Genomic DNA, 16,608 nt, shown 5'->3' on the forward strand with positions numbered 1-16,608 from the left:
ATCACTTAACTCTAGAAATTTCCTATAATAACCAAATGCTCTTGTTCTAATTCCAGTTACGCAAAAGGAGATTTGGACATCTCTTACATCACATCTAGAATTGCTGGTAAGTTTGCAACCTTTACCCGTAAGGACATGCTTCTGGTTGTGTGCTGTCTGAGGATGGCTCGTGGGGTGCTGGCCTCCCTGCTGCACCGTCAGGGCTGCGGATGTGGCTGGCGGAGGAGAGGGCGGCCCAGGCCACCTGTCCCTTTGTCCAGTGCACGGTGCCACATTGACTCAGCTTCTCCTCCCTGGTCTGGAACTTTCTGGAAGTCTGACATCATGAGGGAATGATGCAATGTATACCTAACACTTGGGTCTCCAGACAAAACCCAAAACCAAAATCCAGACACTCAGAGCCTCTGTTCTGCATCAGGCTCTCTGGCGGAACGCCCTGTTGAGATCCCGGAGGGTGGGGGGGCAGCGAGAGCCGGGGCCTGGGGTTGACGGCCTGCCAGGGAAGAGCACCTGTGTGCCCTGCAGAGGCCAGGGGCCACCACGCTGGCGGCTGACGTGGGCTGCTCTCTTCCAGTGATGTCGTTCCCAGCAGAAGGCGTGGAGTCGGCCATCAAGAACAACATCGAAGACGTGCGGTTGTTTCTGGACTCCAAGCACCCGGGACATTACGCCGTCTACAACCTGTCCCCAAGAACATACCGGCCCTCCAAATTTCACAACCGGGTGTGTGGCCTGGGCGTTGGCCCCTCGCTGCTGCCGTTTTCTCTCACACTTGACATTCAGACCCACATGTGGCGTTCCCCAGCAGGCAGAGCCCGGGGCTCTGGGGGTCCCGGGTGTCATGACCTGGGGACAGCAGACGTGCAGCAGACGGTGGGGACGGGGGCTTTCTCAAGGAGCAATCCGTGGCAGGACTGTGAGGAGACAGTCGGACGGACTTCCATACGGCGCCTACACGCTGCTAGCCCAGGGTGCCTCCTGGCTTCCTGTGCGGCCGTGTGAGGCCACGTGCGTTTCCTAGTACACAAGCACGTGGGACAGACACTGCACGCACTTGGGCCGTGCAGGCAGGAGAGAGGGCGGACTCTCCGTTCTCTGCCAAGCGCAGAGCCTGGTACATGTCCCGGAGCAGGAGGCATGGGAGCGGGCGGGAAGAAAGGCGAGCTCGCGGCAGCGTCTGTTGAGAGCGCGAGTCCTCGGGGCTCCTTCCGCGCCTGCACCCCCGCAGGGGCAGGGAGCCCAGGCTGAGCCCAGCCCTGTGCCCGCAGGTCTCCGAGTGTGGCTGGGCGGCCAGACGGGCCCCGAACCTTCGCAGCCTGTACAGTGTGTGTCGGAACATGCACTCGTGGCTCCGGCAGGACCACAAGAACGTCTGTGTCGTGCACTGCATGGTGAGTGTGTGGAGCCTCAGCAGCCCGCTGGCCTCAGGGAGCCGGGCTCCGGGTGGGCACACGGCACACGCACTCCGACTCAGCAGGACCTGTGACGAGCAGCTCTGACCTGCAGTCTCCAGCGCCGACCCCGCGCCCAGGGGCCCCGCCGTCGCCCCCAGCATTTCAAGGGAGCAGCAGCCTCCAGGGGCCCTGCCTGACTCTGGACAACAGCTGCTCCGCGGGGAAGCACCACCCGGGTGGTCCCGCATGTCCCCGTCACCTAGCCAGAGGCCGATCGCTCTGGGCCTCAACTCCTGGCCCAGAAGCACTCACCAGAAGCCCAGGACCGCTGACTCTCCCCCTACGTCCCCCGCTCTCCCATGTCCCACCTCTTGCCACTATGTCCCCTTTCTCTGCCACTACGTCCCCCTACTCTGTGACTCCCTTCCCTGTTCCTACTGTCGGACTCTCCCCTATCCCCCGTCTCTGCCCAACCTCCCACACTCTGCCCCTACCTCCTCCACGACCCCCGTCTCTGCCCCTACGTCCCCGTCACTGCCCCTAAGACCCTGTCTCTACCGTTCCTTCGTCCCCCGTCTCTCCCCCGACTTACCCCCGTCTCTCCCCCGACTTCCCCATCTCTCGCATGACTTCCCCCGACTTCCCCTGTCTCTCCCATGACTTCCCCGACTCTCCCCCCCACTCCCCGACCATCCGTCTCTCCCCCTATATCCGCCATCTCTCCCCCTACGTCCCCCGTCTCCCCCTAGGTCTCCCGTCTCTGCCCCTACGACCCCATCTCTACCGTTCGTCCTCCATCTATCCCCACTTCCCCAGTCGCTGCCCCTACATCCCCCGTCTCTGCCCTACGTCGCACGTCTCTGCCCCTGCGCCCCCCGTCTCTGCCCCTGCGCCCCCCGTCTCTGCCCCTACGTCCCGGTCTCTGCCCCTAGTCCCCCATCTCTGCTCCTAGGTCACCCGTCTCTGCCCCTACGTCCCCCGTCTCTGCCCCTACGCCCCCCGTCTCTGCCCCTAGTCCCCCGTCTCTGCCCCTAGTCCCCCGTCTCTGCCCCTAGTCCCCCGTCTCTGCCCCTACGCCCCCTGTCTCTGCCCCTACGCCCCCTGTCTCTGCCCCTACGTCGCCTGTCTCTCCCCCTACGTCGCCTGTCTCTCCCCGACTTGCTCCCTCTCTGCCCCTACATCCCTGGTCTCTGCCCCTATGTGGCCCATGTATCCCCTTAAGTCACCCGTCTCTGCCCCTACGTCCCCCGTCTCTGCCCCTACGTCCCCCTTCTCTGCCCCTACGTCCCCCTTCTCTGCCCCTACGTCGCCCGTCTCGGTCCCTACGCCCCCCGTCTCGGCCCCTACGCCCCCGTCTCTGCCACTACGTCACCCGTCACTGCCCCTACGTCGCCCGTCTCTGCCCAACGCCCCCCGTCTCTGCCCCTACGTCCCCTCTCTGCCCAACGCCCCCCGTCTCTGCCCCTACGTCCCCGTCTCTGCCCCTACGCCCCCCGTCTCTGCCCCTACGCCCCCCGTCTCTGCCCCTAGTCCCCCGTTTCTGCCCCTAGTCCCCCGTCTCTGCCCCTACGCCCCCCGTCTCTGCCCCTACGCCCCCTGTCTCTGCCCCTACGTTGCCTGTCTCTCCCCGACTTGCTCCCTCTCTGCCCCTACATCCCTGGTCTCTGCCCCTATGTGGCCCATGTCTCCCCTTAAGTCACCGTCTCTGCCCCTATGTTGCCCGTCTCTGCCCCAACGTCCCCCGTCTCTCCCCCTACGTTCCCCGTCTCTGCCCCTATGTCACCCGTTTCTCCCCGACTCCCCCGTCTCTGCCCCTACGTCCCCGTCTCTCCCCGTACGTCCCCTCTCTCCCTGTACGTCTCCCTTCTCTGCCCTAACGTCCCCCGTCTCTGCTTCTACGTCCCTGTCTCTGCCCCTATGTCCCCCGTCTCTCCCCGACTTCCCCCGTCTCTGCCCCTGCATCCCCCGTCTCTGCCCCTGCGTCCCCCGTCTCTGCCCCTACGACCCCCGTCTCTGCCCCTACGTCCCCCGTCTCTGCCCCCACGTCGCCCGTCTCTGCCCCCACGTCCCTGTCTCTGACCCTACGTCTCCGTGTCTCCCCCTAAGTCACCCGTCTCTGCCCCTGCGTTCCCCGTCTCTCCCCCTACGTCGCCCATCTCTGCCCCTGCGTCGCCTGTCTCTCCCCGACTTGCTCCCTCTCTGCCCCTACATCCCTGGTCTCTGCCCCTATGTGGCCCATGTCTCCCCTTAAGTCACCCGTCTCTGCCCCTACGTTGCCCGTCTCTGCCCCTACGTTGCCCGTCTCTGCCCCTACGTCCCCCGTCTCTGCCCCTACGTCCCCCGTCTCTCCCCCTACGTCCCCCGTCTCTCCCCCTACGTTCCCCGTCTCTGCCCCTATGTCACCCGTTTCTCCCCGACTCCCCCGTCTCTGCCCCTACTGCCCCGTCTCTGCCCCTACATCCCCGTCTCTCCCCGTACGATCCCCGTCTCTCCCCGTACGTCCCCTCTCTCCCTGTACGTCTCCCTTCTCTGCCCCAACGTCCCCCGTCTCTGCTTCTACGTCCCTGTCTCTGCCCCTATGTCCCCCGTCTCTCCCCGACTTCCCCCGTCTGTGCCCCTGCATCCCCCGTCTCTGCCCCTGCGTCCCCCGTCTCTGCCCCTGCGTCCCCCGTCTCTGCCCCTACGTCCCCCTTCTCTCCCCCCACGTCCCCCGTCTATCCCCCCACGTCCTCCGTCTCTCCCCGACCTCCCCCGTCTCTGCTCCTAAGTTCCTCGTCCATGCCCCTCCGTTTCCCGTCTCTGCCCCGACGTCCCCGTCTTTCCCCATATGTCCCCCGTCTCTCCCCCAACGTCCCCTTTCTCTCCCCCTACATCCCCCGTCTCTGCCCTGACGTCGCCCGTCCCTGCCCCGACATCTCCTGTCCCTGCCCCGACGTCCCCCGTGTCTGCCTCAACGTCCCCCATCTCTGTCCCTACGTCCCCCGTCCTGCCTCTACGTCCCCGTCTCTCTGCCAACGTCCTCCATCTCTGCCCCTACGTCCTCTGTCTCTCCCCCGACGTCCGCATCTCTATTCCTGTCAGCCGTCTCTGCCCCTACGTCTCCGTCTCTCCCCCAACTTCCCTGTCTCTATCCCTAAATCTCCCCATCTCTGCCCCTATGTTCCCCGTCTTGCCCTATGTCCCCCGTCTCTCCCACCCAACCCCCGTCTCTCCCCCTACGACCCCCGTCTCTACCCCTACATTTTCATCTCCCTCCCTGCGTCCTCCATCTTTCTCCCCCAACCCCCATCTCTACACATATGTGCTCGTCTCTGCCCTACGTCCTGTCTCTGCCCCATGTCCAGTCTCTCCCCCATGCCCGCCTTTTGTCCTCCTACGACCCGTATCTCCCGTTTACGTTCCCTTTCTCTACTCCTACGTCCCCCATCTCTCCCCTATGACCCCCATCTCTGCCCGTATGTTCTCTGTCTTTCCCCCATGACTGTCTTTTGTCCTCATACAACCCCTATCTCCTCCTACATCCCCCTTCTCTACTCCCACATCTCCCATCTCTCCCCCATGACCCTGTCTCTGCCCCTACATCCCCCATCTCTCTCCCTATATCCCCCGTCTCTCCCCCTACATCCCCCCGTCTCTCCCCTACGTCCCCCATCTCCTCCATGAGCCCCGTCTCTGTCCCTGTGTCCCAGTCTCTTTCCCTACATCCCCCGTCTCTCCCCTACGACACCCGTCTCCCCAGCAACCCCCGTCTCTGCCCCTATGTCCCTCGTTACTCCCCCTTCTTTCTCTGTCTCTGCCGCATGATCCCTGTCTCTTTTCCTACGACCCCGTGCCTTTTCCTACGTCCCCCATCTCTAGGTTCTTAGGTGTTCTGGAAAGCGGGGCACTGGCCAAAATGGCCCAGGAACATCGGTGCCACCATTCTCTTGTTGACAAAAGTCCTGCCAGGAAGGTTGATGGAAAGGATTTGGTAGGAATTTGTGTGGAGCATAAGGGTGTGCGTGAGGTGCAGGGGGGGTGATAAGTGTCCAGCAGGAGCAGCCGGCTGACCGTCCAGTGTTCTTATGCGCTCCTAGCCCTGTCTCCGTCATGTACGTGCTGAGACAGGAAGGAGGTGTGTGGTTTGGGAGCTTCTCACTCACACGGCTTGCCGTTCACCCTAGGACGGGAGAGCTGCGTCTGCGGTGGCCGTGTGCTCCTTCCTGTGCTTCTGCCGCCTGTTCAGCACCGCGGAGGCTGCCGTGTACATGTTCAGCATGAAGCGCTGCCCGCCAGGCATTTGGCCATCCCACAAGAGGTACTGTGGGTCCCCTCGGGAGAAGGACGCGGCCTCAGCCCCAGGAGGTGGGAAGCCTGGGGCTCGTGCACACAAGCGGGTGAGGCCGCCCAGGCTGGGGCGGGTCCGTCCTCCTGAATCTGGCTGGCCTCTGGAGGGACAGATGGGTCTGGGTGGCGTCAGGGTAAGCCCAGGTGTCTCCCCCAGGTGTCTGAGGGGAGTTTGCAGTAACTGATTAATGTGTTGAAGGCCTTGATGAAGAAGGTGGGCAGGATGCGGGTGCACGTGGGCACTTCAGCAAAGATGGGAACTGTGCAACTAGAAGGCAGATGCTGGACACGGGAGTGGCTGTGGCGGCCAAGACCGCCCTCCCCAGGCTCGCCGGCAGCTGCGGGCAGGGGCTGGAGCAGCCAGGCCTGCCGGGCCATTGCAGGAGGCAGAACAGTCGGGAGGGCAGCACGTGGACCCCACATATTCCCAAAGAATTCCTAAAGATAATGAGACGCCAAACCCCCAAAGCTCAGAGGACACAAAACAGACATGCAGAAAACCCGCTGAGGACCGCGTACGCCATCCCCGTCGGCTGAGACCACACGCAGCTCGACGGTCACCAGTTGAAGGAGGCGGAGGTGCAAAGCACGTCAGTGCTGTCGGAATCCCCAGGGCAGCCGATAGAGGTTTACGCACCAGAGTTAGTAAGTCAGCACGGGACGTCGGCGAGGTCGTTAAGAATCTCACTTCCTGCAAGGAAAGACCAAGGAAGAACGACGAGGAACAGGAAACAGCAAGACAGTGCAGTAGAGGCCGGCCACCGCTGCAGGCGCGCAAGTGTGGTCTCTGAGGGCCGGTTCACGGGAGGATCGTGACCCTGGGAAAGCGCAGGGCCCAGCGGTGCCCGTCTGGAAGAGCTCGCTCCTGCTGTCCCATGGAGCGGGCGGTCTGGGTGCTGCCCGGGTCGTCACCACGGTAGCGGCTTGCGCAGCCCACCCGCGCTTCTTGGTTGCTGTGGGGCAGAAGTCCATGCTCGCACCCTATGGCTGCCGTTGAGATGCAGTCAGACCGTGTGGTGGTGTGAGCCTCACCCAGCAGTGTGCTGCTCCCTTGCACACCGCTTCCGGGCTCACTCAGGCTGTGGTGGGATTCGCTGCTGTGATGGGGTGTGGACATCTCGACCTTGTGCTGTGAGCACGTTGAGGAGAGGCGTCCCCCAGCAGGTCTGCTGGCGCGATGCAGCGTGATGCAGCGCCCTTCCCTCCTGCCGCGTGGAAGCCGGTCACCACTCCTTCCCCATCTCAAGGGGACGGGCGTCACACAAGAGCAGGGACAGATGCCTGATGTGTGCCCATGCGGGTGCTGAGAAAACCACCGGGAGAGCTAGAGGAGCGAGACAGTGAGAGAAGATCCCAGGTTTGTGAGCAGAAAACACAATTGAAAGGGAGATGGTAGTGTAGCCACCTGCATTCCTTCCTCGGCAGCGGACGGAGCGCTGCAGGGGACCCTCCGGATGACGTCTCTAGGCCTTCCTCCCAGCAACCAGAAAACACTCGTTCCTTTTGAGTGCTCGTGGACCATTCGGTAAGGAAGGTCGCGTCCTGGGCCATGAAGCTGCAGCACATGCAGGGCAGCAGTCGTGCAAAGTGTGTTCGTGATAGGATCTCACCAGAAACGGGTAACAGACAAGCAAGCGCCTGGCCGGCTGCATCGGGAGCATGCAGCTCTCACTCAGGGTCGTGAGTTTGAGCCCCATGTGGCATGTGGAGGTGGCTTTCAAACTGAAAAGATGGATAGCTGGAAAGATCCTTAAGGTTTTCAACATTTATCCGCTTCTGTATTACTGGGAGTCAAAGAAAAAGTCTCAAGGGAAGTTTAAAAATATTTTAAACTGAATGAAAATCACATGAGATCTGTGAGATGAAACTAGAGTAGACTGCTCCACGGACACCGTCCCACTGAGTCCTGGTGTGTCGGGGGCCGGGGTGAGCTGGCCGGGGCCTTGGGGCGGCGGCAGGCGGGTGACATGGCGTGCCTCTGGCCCCTGCAGGTACATCGAGTACATGTGTGACATGGTGGCCGAGGAGCCCATCACACCCCATAGCAAGCCCATCCTGGTGAAAGCCGTGGTCATGACACCCGTGCCCCTGTTCAGCAAGCAGAGAAACGGCTGCAGGCCCTTCTGCGAGGTCTACGTGGGGGATGAGCGCGTGACTACCACGTCTCAGGAGTACGACAAGATGAGGTGAGCTCGGGGCCTTCCCGGTGCCACAGCTGTCGGATTCACTCACCCTCCCTCCTTGGGAGGCTCGTAAGGAGAACGTCTTCCAGGGCTTTGGACGGGTGTCGAGGCCCACCCCAGGGCCAGGCGGCAGGCGCCAGGCGTGGGAGGTTCCCGTGACCAGCGTGCCGGCGAGTAGCTTCTTAGGTGTTCCCGGAGCAACACCCCTTCCCAGAGTAATTTGGTAGCAAAACCAGCAGAATAAGAACGTGTGGATCCAAGTGTTGGTGCTCTAGGGAGGTCGAAGTGGTTGCCCGAGCACCTCCGCCTTCCAGGCCACCCTTCTCCGGAAGCTGTTTGTGACTTCAGTGAACCTTTTCTCGTCATTCTGCTCTTTAGGGATTTCAGAATCGAGGATGGCAAAGCAGTCATTCCCCTGGGCATAACAGTGCAAGGGGACGTGCTCATTGTCATCTACCACGCCAGGTCCACCCTGGGAGGAAGACTGCAGGCCAAGGTATGTGGGTGCTCGGGCCACCCTGGGCTGTCACCGTGGGTTCTGGAGGAGGGTCCCTGGCCCAGTGTCCAGTGAGAACCACCTTGTGGGGCGCGAGGCAGTGAGGATTTTAGCCTGAAACACCTGGAGCTCCCCACACCACTCGGTGCTGTCTGCTGCCCGACCTCAGACCTGGAGAAGCCGACGTTGGGGGGTGCTGTCTCACCATCTGTGTGTCTGCAGCACCTGGAGCGGTGCACGACTCAGCCGTCAGCTGTGAGGCGTCTGTGTGCCGCGTGACCGTCTGGTGTTCCCTTCCCAGCTCGAGGGTCTCCCGTCTGCTTTCTCTCTGCAGGTGGCATCCATGAAGATGTTCCAGGTCCAGTTCCACACGGGGTTTGTGCCTCGGAATGCGACTACTGTGAAGTTTGCAAAGTATGTGGGTGTTGCACGTGGGAGAGGTCGGGAGGGTCAGGTGCATCGTGCCCACCTGCCGTGCACTGGACACTGGCCGGGTGCTGTGGTTCGTGCGTGGCTGGGTCGCCGCACTGAACTCAGTTGGTCTTTCCCCACCTCTGAGTGTGCCCAGTGCCCAGCATGTGGTGCCTCCGCTGGGCCGTGGTGGCTACCAGCGTGCCCCTCCATGAGCTGGGACTGGCCTGCGGCGTTTCCCGTTAGAGCGCAGCCACTTGTGCCCTGGATGTGGTTTAACCAGGCGAACAGGTGTCCATTGCTTGTTAACATGCCGAGTCCCGAGGATGGCAGAGTGCTCTGCTAGGCTGAGGTCTGGGTGATGAAGACGAGTTCACCATCTGGGGTTAGAGACATCAGAAATACTTAGAGCCAGGGATAAGCATCCTGACCTAGCTGGGGCTCTTTAACTTACCGTGTTCCCAGGTCCGTTAGCAGGTTAGAATAACTCGTCAGGGCCTAGCACACACACCTCCCCCCAGCGCTCGGTGGTATTGCACAGCTTAGGTTTGAGGCCGAGGGGGGCAGTCCTGGTGGCGCAGCAATTTAGCACCGCCTGCAGCCCGGGGCGTGATCCTGGAGTCCCGGGATCGAGACCCATGTCAGGCTTCCTGCATGGAGCCTGCTTTCCCCTCTTTCTCTCTCTGTCTCTGTCTCTCTTTCTCTCTCTCTGAATAAGTAAGTCAATAAATAAATAAATCTTTAAAAAAAAATAAAAAGGTTTGAGGCCGGGGGCTCAGGCAGCGGGACAAGTGCTAGGCAGGCATCTTGAACAGAGGGAGGGGGAGAGAGTCTCCAGCAGACTCCCTGCCCAGCACGAGCCTGTGACCTCACGACCCTGAGATTCAGACCTGAGCCAAAACCAAGAATTGGACGCTGACCAGCTGTGACACCCGGATGGCCCCGGGGGTGTTTTGATTCCAGCTGATGTTCTTTCCCCTTGTGGCGTGCACACACACACCCCTCCACACCCCCCCACCCCACCCCCAAACAGAAGCGTCGTTCCAGGGCGAGAGGAGAGCTAATGGAGCAGCTCTGGAGACTACTGCCTGTAGCTGCCCAGGATTTGAATTCTGCAGACCCTGTGCCTGTTTCCTACCCAGTAAATAAGGGGAATATGAGGACTGGGGAGGACCCAGCTCTGACCTCTGGTGGACCAGGGAGTGGCTTCCTCTGAGAGTCTGGCGTGGAGAGACATGGGGACCTATGTCGGGGCTGGAGAGGGCATTTTTTTCCACAACGTCCTGGTACGCAAGCACAGAACTTGACCGAGCTGTGCACTTAGGTCCGTATGTTACTGTGTGTGTGATGCCTCCAAAAATGGCTATCAGGTGAGAAAGTTGTCGAGTTACGTGATTGAGCAGGAACGCGTCTTCTGTGGGCAGGACCCCTTTGCAGAGAGGCGGTTGACGCAGGACGGCTTGAGGAAAGAACTTGGAGCGGGGCTGTCTTCACTGAGACCTCCTGTCACCGAGGGAGGGTCCCCAGTGTGCCCTGGTGGACAGGATTGCAGTCCGTGACACACGGCAGCATTTGTGTTTCCACCCACACCTGTCCACCCCTGGGCTGTGCCTCCTGAAATGCAGGGCGGGGTCATGGAGGTCATGGCCGTGTTCACAGACCCTCATTGTTTCCTCACTGGCCTGCTGGGTGAGCTGGGCAGGCCCGGCCCCAGAGGCCGTCCTTAGGGACCAACCAGGACGGGGGTGGGGATGGGTGGGCACCAGCGTGCTGCCCAGAGCTGCCCCCAAGGCCCTGTTGCTCGTGGAGCTGAGCCTGCAGAGGTCATGTGCTCCTTTGTGTGGATCCCTGCCTCGCTCCTTCCTTGTGGTTGGGGGTCTACGCCTCCGCTGGTCCTGGCCGGCTGCTGCACTCCCCCTTAACGACGTGGCTGCCTCTGGGCTTCCTGCTGTGGTTCCCACGGGAGCCGCTCCCGCCTGGTGGCGTGGTGGCCTGCGTCGTCTGCTTGTTGCGGGTGCCCGACCTAGGGAGGAGGAAAGTGCACAGTGGCCCCCGAGCTGGGCAGAGGGCGCTGTAGCCTGAGGAAGGCGTGTGGCACGTGGAGGAGCAGCAGCTTTGGGCTGAGGCTGTTTTTGCCAGCACACCTGCTCTGTTGTGTTTCCTCCCCTTGTGCAAAGGTAGTTTTGTCTTTGGAGGAGCGGGAAGGACTGAAACCAGTGGTTGTTACATGTCAGGGTCACACATGCTCGCTGACTTTATTTCTTAGAGTCCACGGAAGTAAGATCAAAGTGCTAGGCTTTTCCACCCACACTGACCACATCCGCCCCCAAGTCTGCGGCCCTGCTGCCCGGATCATAGGTGCTACGTGGACGTCACAGAGCACCAAGGGCCCCTCCTTCCAGAGCTTGGGTCACTCAGGGCCCGCTGCCCCTTTTGAAACAATAAGTCACACCCAGAGACGTTAGGTGGGCTCAAAGACCAAGGCTGGGAGCCTGCTGCCCGGCTGGGAACAGGGCTTGTCAACATGTGAGAATGTTACCAGAGATAGCTTTAGGGGACACGAGGGGAAAATACTGGAATCCCTGGAGAGGTATAGACCCCAGAATCAGCTTCAGGGACCTGGTGGCCACAGCCCCCACCGCCAGCCCCGCAGGTGGCGCCTTGGAAATGCTTGGTGCCAGGGATAAGCCAGGTGTCGTCTTGCACATGCCTTTTCCTTGTCCTGTCTCTGCTGCCGTCCCTGGCCACTCCCCTTCTGCACTGTGCCCTGGAGGCCTTGGTTTTGTGGGTACCTGTGAAGAGTTGGGGAATTTTGCCAGGGTGGACTGCGTCGTTTTATAGAAACATGCATTTAAGACCCCCGAGTGCCCGATCTAGATCCCGGGCCATGAGGGGTGAGGGCCACCAGTGCTCCTCTGCCAGAGGGGCAGCGTCCCTGCCAGTGTGCCTGCCCTGTGAGCACACCTGCCGCTTGCGCTCATTCTTCTGGTTAACGTGGGGTGACGGACTCACGAAGGTCCTTCCTAAACTAACTGGCGTCTGGCCTCCAACTGCAGGTATGACCTTGATGCGTGTGACATTCAGGAGAAATACCCAGATTTATTCCAAGTGAACGTGGAGGTGGAGGTGGAGCCCAGAGACAGGCCCAGCCGGGAGGCCCCACCCTGGGAGAGCACCAGCATGAGGGGGCTCAACCCCAAAATCCTGTTTTCCAGCCGAGAGGAGCAGCAAGACATTCTGTCTAAATTTGGTGAGATCCGTGAATTTCAGGTACACGGCAGGCGATGCTGTTCTGACATCTGCTGCCATCACCAGACACTGTCGGGGGCGAACTTGCCCCCATTCCCGTGTTGGTCACGCACAGGGCATAGGGAGGCCCAGAGCCCCCCGTGGGACCGTCCCTGACATCAGCTTTCAAGCCTCATGTGCTCGCATTTCCTGGGGTTCACACAGCATGGCTGCTCCCACCCCACCCAGGACCCCGGGTAGCCCCTGCCCTGAGGAGTCATCTGGGCCCCACTGGGAGGGTCCGGTTGGCATCTCTTGCGTGGTCAGAGGGCTCATTTTCTGGTTGCACATCTGTTTTAAATGCACCTGGAAGAAGTCAAGGCTCTGTTCTGAGCCTGCAAGGCACAGGGGGTGGAGTCTTGCTCAAGGTTGGTCATCTTCTGAGCAGTTAGGGAAAGGGGTACCAGCCACCCGTGGGGGGCAGGGCTCATGGTCCCTGGTTCTTGGTTTGCAGACTTCATGTTCTCTTACGTGAGGACAGCTGAGTGTCTGTCCATGGGGTGTGCATGTGGTGTGTGCCTGTAGTGTGCCTGCGGGGTGTGCATGTGTGGCATGGGGAGTGCACGTGGGGTGTGCGCATGCATGGCGTGTGTGCGTGGGGTGGGCACATGCTGTGTGCCTGTACGGTGTGCCTGCGGGGTGTGTGGTGTGGGGTGTGCCTGCAGCGTGTGCCCATGTGGTGTGGGGTGTGCGCGTGGGGTGAGTCTGTGGGGTGTGCCCGTGGGGTGTGCCCGTGGGTGTGGGGTGTGCGCGTGGGGCAGCCTCCGAGCTGGCACTGGCTGCTGCTCGCAGCCTGGACACCCTGGTCGTCAGGACAGATTCCCAGTGTGGGGACCTGGGCGTGTGGCCTGCCCCTGCACCAGGCACTTTGCAGCCCAGGCCGGGGCCCCCTTGCTGGCTGCTGCGGGCGGTGCGGCAGCCTGGGCTGGGCTTCTGACATGGCCTTCTCCTCGGCAGGGAAGCCGGAGCTCCCCAGGCAGCCCGGCTCCACCGCTCAGTACGACGCCGAGGCAGGGTCCCTGGACGCAGAGCCCACAGAGTCTGATTCACCACAGAGCAGCGGCACTGACACCAGCCACTTCCTCCACACGCTGGATTGGCACGGTGGGTGTGGGCACCTCTGGGGATCTTGCTCTGGGAGCAGCTGCCACAGCCATTCAGGCCGGGACGGCATCTGTGGGAAGTGCTGGCTGCCGAGGCTCACCTGCGTGTCGTCGCCCCTTGGGCCTGAACGCCTCCACCCTGCTCGGCCGTTTAGATCCTCCGCTCTGGGGCTTCCGACGTCGCCTCACCCCGCTGTCCTGTTTGCTGTGCTTTTCAGAGGAGAAAGATACAGAGACGAGTCCAGAAAGTCACTTTGCCAAGGAGAACCTATCAACCCTGGCCGAGGATGCAGGTGGGAGTGAGCCTTCGGACGAGGAAGCAGCCACACCATCCACCGAGAGCAGGGATGCTGCGGATGAGGACACACCAGGGCCAGCGGCGAGGCTGCCAGAGCGAGATTTGATTTTTGATGGGGCCACGCCGGCCACACCGCAGGAGCCCACACGGCAGGAGGACAGTGTCGACCTCCTAGGGCTGCATGCCGAGGCTGGGCTGGCCCCCCCTGTGCAGGCCAGTGGGGCAGCCCCCAGCACCGCCGACCTGCTCAGCCGCCTCCTGGGGGGCCCTGACGCTGCTCCGGAGGTGCCCCCGGGTGACCTGCTGGGTGGAGAGGCTCCCCTCCTCTTCGCAAGCCCAGCCCCCTCCTCGAGCGCACAGAGCCCGCCCCGCGAGGGGCCAGCTGGTACGTTTGTCCGTCCAGTGTCCAGCGGGGCGAGCGGTGGTGTGGCCTTGCTGTCAGGGTTCCCCGGGAGGGTCTGCTGAGGACAGTCGGGGTGGGGTCAGCCTGGCCCCTCGGCCACCCTCACCCGCTGGAGGCGCAGCCCAGCCCGGCGTGCTGGAGGAGGCTACTACTCTGCAGGGCGGGCTCCCGAGGCCCCTCCCGCCCCAGGAACTGCCACCCCGTCCCTCCTGGGCGGCCTCTGCCTGCACCGGGTCTGAGAGGCCCTGGCACCGGCGGGCCCTGCTCGCTTGGCAGCTGATGCTGTCGGGAGACGCCTAGCAGAGCCTCACCTCCCCGCTTGTTGGGTGTCCTCCTGCAGCCGACCCCTTTGACCCTCTCCTGCTGCCATCTGGGCCCAACACCCAGCCGTGCTCCCAGCCTGACCTGTTCGGTGAATTTCTTCATTCGGAATCTCCTGCCGCCGCGCCTGCGTCCTTCCCGTCCACCCACAGCGCCCCACCGCCCGCCTGCAGCACCGACTTCCTGCACCTGGGTAAGCCTCCTGCAGTGGGCTCAGCGTCTGCCCTGGGCACTCCGCTGGGTTTCAGGAGGGCAGAAGGAGGTTTCTGGGGACACTGGCACGCAGCCTCGATCCGTGTGGCTGGCCTCGGCATGGGGAGCTCTTAGACGTGTGGACGGTTGTTGCTTTATGAACAGCGGCTCTCTTTGCTGCCGCCCTCTTCAGTTGGTCCGTTCAGTGGTCACGTGACACACCCTCGGGCCCCTGGGGGCAAAGGGAGTGGATCAGTGTGGTTGGAGCGCAGTGTAGCCCCTGGGGGCAGCGGGTGCCCTCCCAGCTTCCCACAGAGGACACCCAGGCAGTGCTGCTGTCTTTGCAGGAGATCTACCAGCAGAGCCTGGCAAGATGACGGCCTCCACCAGCCACCCGGATCTGCTGGGGGGGTGGGAGGCCTGGGCCGAGGCGCCGGCCCCCGCAGCTGCTGCAGAAGGTACGAGCCCAGCCCCGTGGAGGCGGGTTCTCGAGCAGGCCTCTGCCAGGGCCTGGCGCGCGTGCGTGTGTGTGTCATGTGTGACATGCCAGGGATCCCACTGCCGGAGGAGTGTGGGCTGTGAGGGGTCCCCTGTCCTGTGGTTCGTCTGTGCCACGGCTGGGTCTCAGGGCCAGGCCCTTCCTTCCCCCCTTGGGAGCGCCCCGGGAGGGAGTGCCGTGGAAGGCCTGTGCGCCGTGTGCCCCGGGGTACTGCTCTCGGACGTGTTTGCCCGGGGGCAGCCCCCAGCCTGAGGCTCTCCCCAGGGCCCAACGCTGACGTACAGATACTGTCTTTTCATTTGCATTTTTTCAGGAGGAATGAGGTCAGCTGTTATTTTGCGTGTTTTTAGTTACTTGTATTTTTTTACAGAGGGAGTTCAGTTTTTTTAAAGGTGTTACTTGTGTGTATTTTTTAGTGGGAGGGGCAGACAGAGAGGGGGAGAGAGTCTCCAGCAGACCCCCCTGAGCTCAGGGCCGGGTGTGGGGCTCAATCTCATGACCCTGAGATCACAACCTGAGTCGAGACCAAGGGTCGCACGCTTAACCGCCTGAGCCACCGGACACCCTTGGGATTTAGCGGTTTCTAGTTAACTTCTAAGAGCTCTCTATGTAGCAAGAGCCACCGCGTGTAAGGCCTGTGTGAGGTCATCGTGGGCCGTGTGGTGGTGACTCGCACAGATGCTACGGTGTCTTACGTGGAGGCTACTCTGCAGCTCACGCCCTCATGAGGAATGTGCTGAAGCCCGCGTGCACTCCACCCGGGTGTGGGGACGTGGGACTCCAGGGTCAGGGCGACGTGAACCGACAGGCTGGCTGCCGGAAGGAGGCGTCCCAGGCTGGCGTGCGGCTGCGTCTAGGGCTGCCGTGGGCACAGACAGTAGCCGATGCGGCCTCAGGAGCCCCCGGCGCGCCTTCTCATACCCTCTGCGCTTCTCCAGGTCCCTTCTTCTCTGCAGGAGGCCAGCCTGCCGCCCCCAGTGCCCCCGGGAGCTGGACCAAGTCTCAGAGCCTGGACCCGTTTGCTGACCTCGGTGACCTCAGTTCTGGCCTCCAAGGTGATGTGCAGGACCCACCGGGTGGCAGGAGGGTGCAGTCTGTCTGGCCCTGGCCCCCTTGTGGGGGCTTGAGAGCCACGCCAATGCTGGGTGGCGTCAGGCGCATGTGGGCCACCTGGAGAGCGGGGACTTCATGTGGTGGCAGGATGGACGAGATGGCCCCACCCCAGAGCCTGTGCCTGCTGCCCTTGGCCTCGACCCTCCTGGGGACATATCCTTGGGGTGCCTCTGGCTCCTGGGGATGCACGTGGGGCATCAAGACCATGAGTATCTGAGCGGGTTCTTGTCCCTTGGCACTCAGCGGGCAGGTGGACGTCCAGGCTAGAGACATCTGCTGGGAAGGCAAATTGCTCGGGGCGGGTGGCGGTGCTCCCCGGGGCTTCATGGCTGCTCCCCGCAGCCCCTCATGGTGCCCAGGAGCCTTCGGGTTGGTGTGGAGATGGACCTTCCTCGGTGTGGGTCTGTAGGGCCCCCTCCCCTCCTCCCCCAACACTGGGGCTAGTTCTGCATCCATCTGGGTGAGCCCCTGGGGCTTGGTCTCTCAGTAGTTTCCATCTTGGTACATTCCTGGCGCTTCAGGCTGCGTCGTCTCTCTGAGGGCGTTCCTGGGAGTTTGGGTTTTCCTGTGGCCTGTGTGTG

The 16,608-nt window shown here is 62.2% G+C and overlaps 1 protein-coding gene and 1 long non-coding RNA gene across 16 annotated transcripts in view; one reads left to right on the forward strand and one right to left on the reverse strand.

Annotated features, from left to right (window-relative positions):
• The window catches only part of GAK (cyclin G associated kinase), a 55,530-nt gene that overhangs the window by 34,247 nt on the left and 4,675 nt on the right, over positions 1-16,608 (forward strand). For 14 of the 15 annotated variants that reach the window (XM_025438471.3, XM_025438479.3, XM_025438476.3 and 11 more), the window contains 13 exons: positions 57-106; positions 575-723; positions 1,269-1,391; positions 5,558-5,691; positions 7,712-7,906; positions 8,282-8,399; positions 8,734-8,813; positions 11,867-12,060; positions 13,056-13,202; positions 13,420-13,884; positions 14,243-14,416; positions 14,763-14,873; positions 15,853-15,969. In XM_025438471.3, the coding sequence (XP_025294256.1) occupies positions 57-106; positions 575-723; positions 1,269-1,391; positions 5,558-5,691; positions 7,712-7,906; positions 8,282-8,399; positions 8,734-8,813; positions 11,867-12,060; positions 13,056-13,202; positions 13,420-13,884; positions 14,243-14,416; positions 14,763-14,873; positions 15,853-15,969 (2,057 nt within the window). The remainder of the gene's footprint in view (positions 1-56; positions 107-574; positions 724-1,268; positions 1,392-5,557; positions 5,692-7,711; positions 7,907-8,281; positions 8,400-8,733; positions 8,814-11,866; positions 12,061-13,055; positions 13,203-13,419; positions 13,885-14,242; positions 14,417-14,762; positions 14,874-15,852; positions 15,970-16,608) is intronic. The other variant, XM_025438470.3, reaches the window with a different exon arrangement.
• LOC125754792 (uncharacterized) lies at positions 7,710-10,617 on the reverse strand. The gene is made up of 2 exons (XR_007409633.1): positions 9,996-10,617; positions 7,710-9,190 (listed from the first exon to the last, which is right to left on the reverse strand). It is a non-coding gene; the product is annotated as an uncharacterized LOC125754792 (long non-coding RNA).

This window comes from Canis lupus, chromosome 3 (assembly GCF_003254725.2).
Source record: "Canis lupus dingo isolate Sandy chromosome 3, ASM325472v2, whole genome shotgun sequence".
In the NCBI taxonomy this organism is placed as follows: Eukaryota; Metazoa; Chordata; class Mammalia; order Carnivora; family Canidae; genus Canis; species Canis lupus.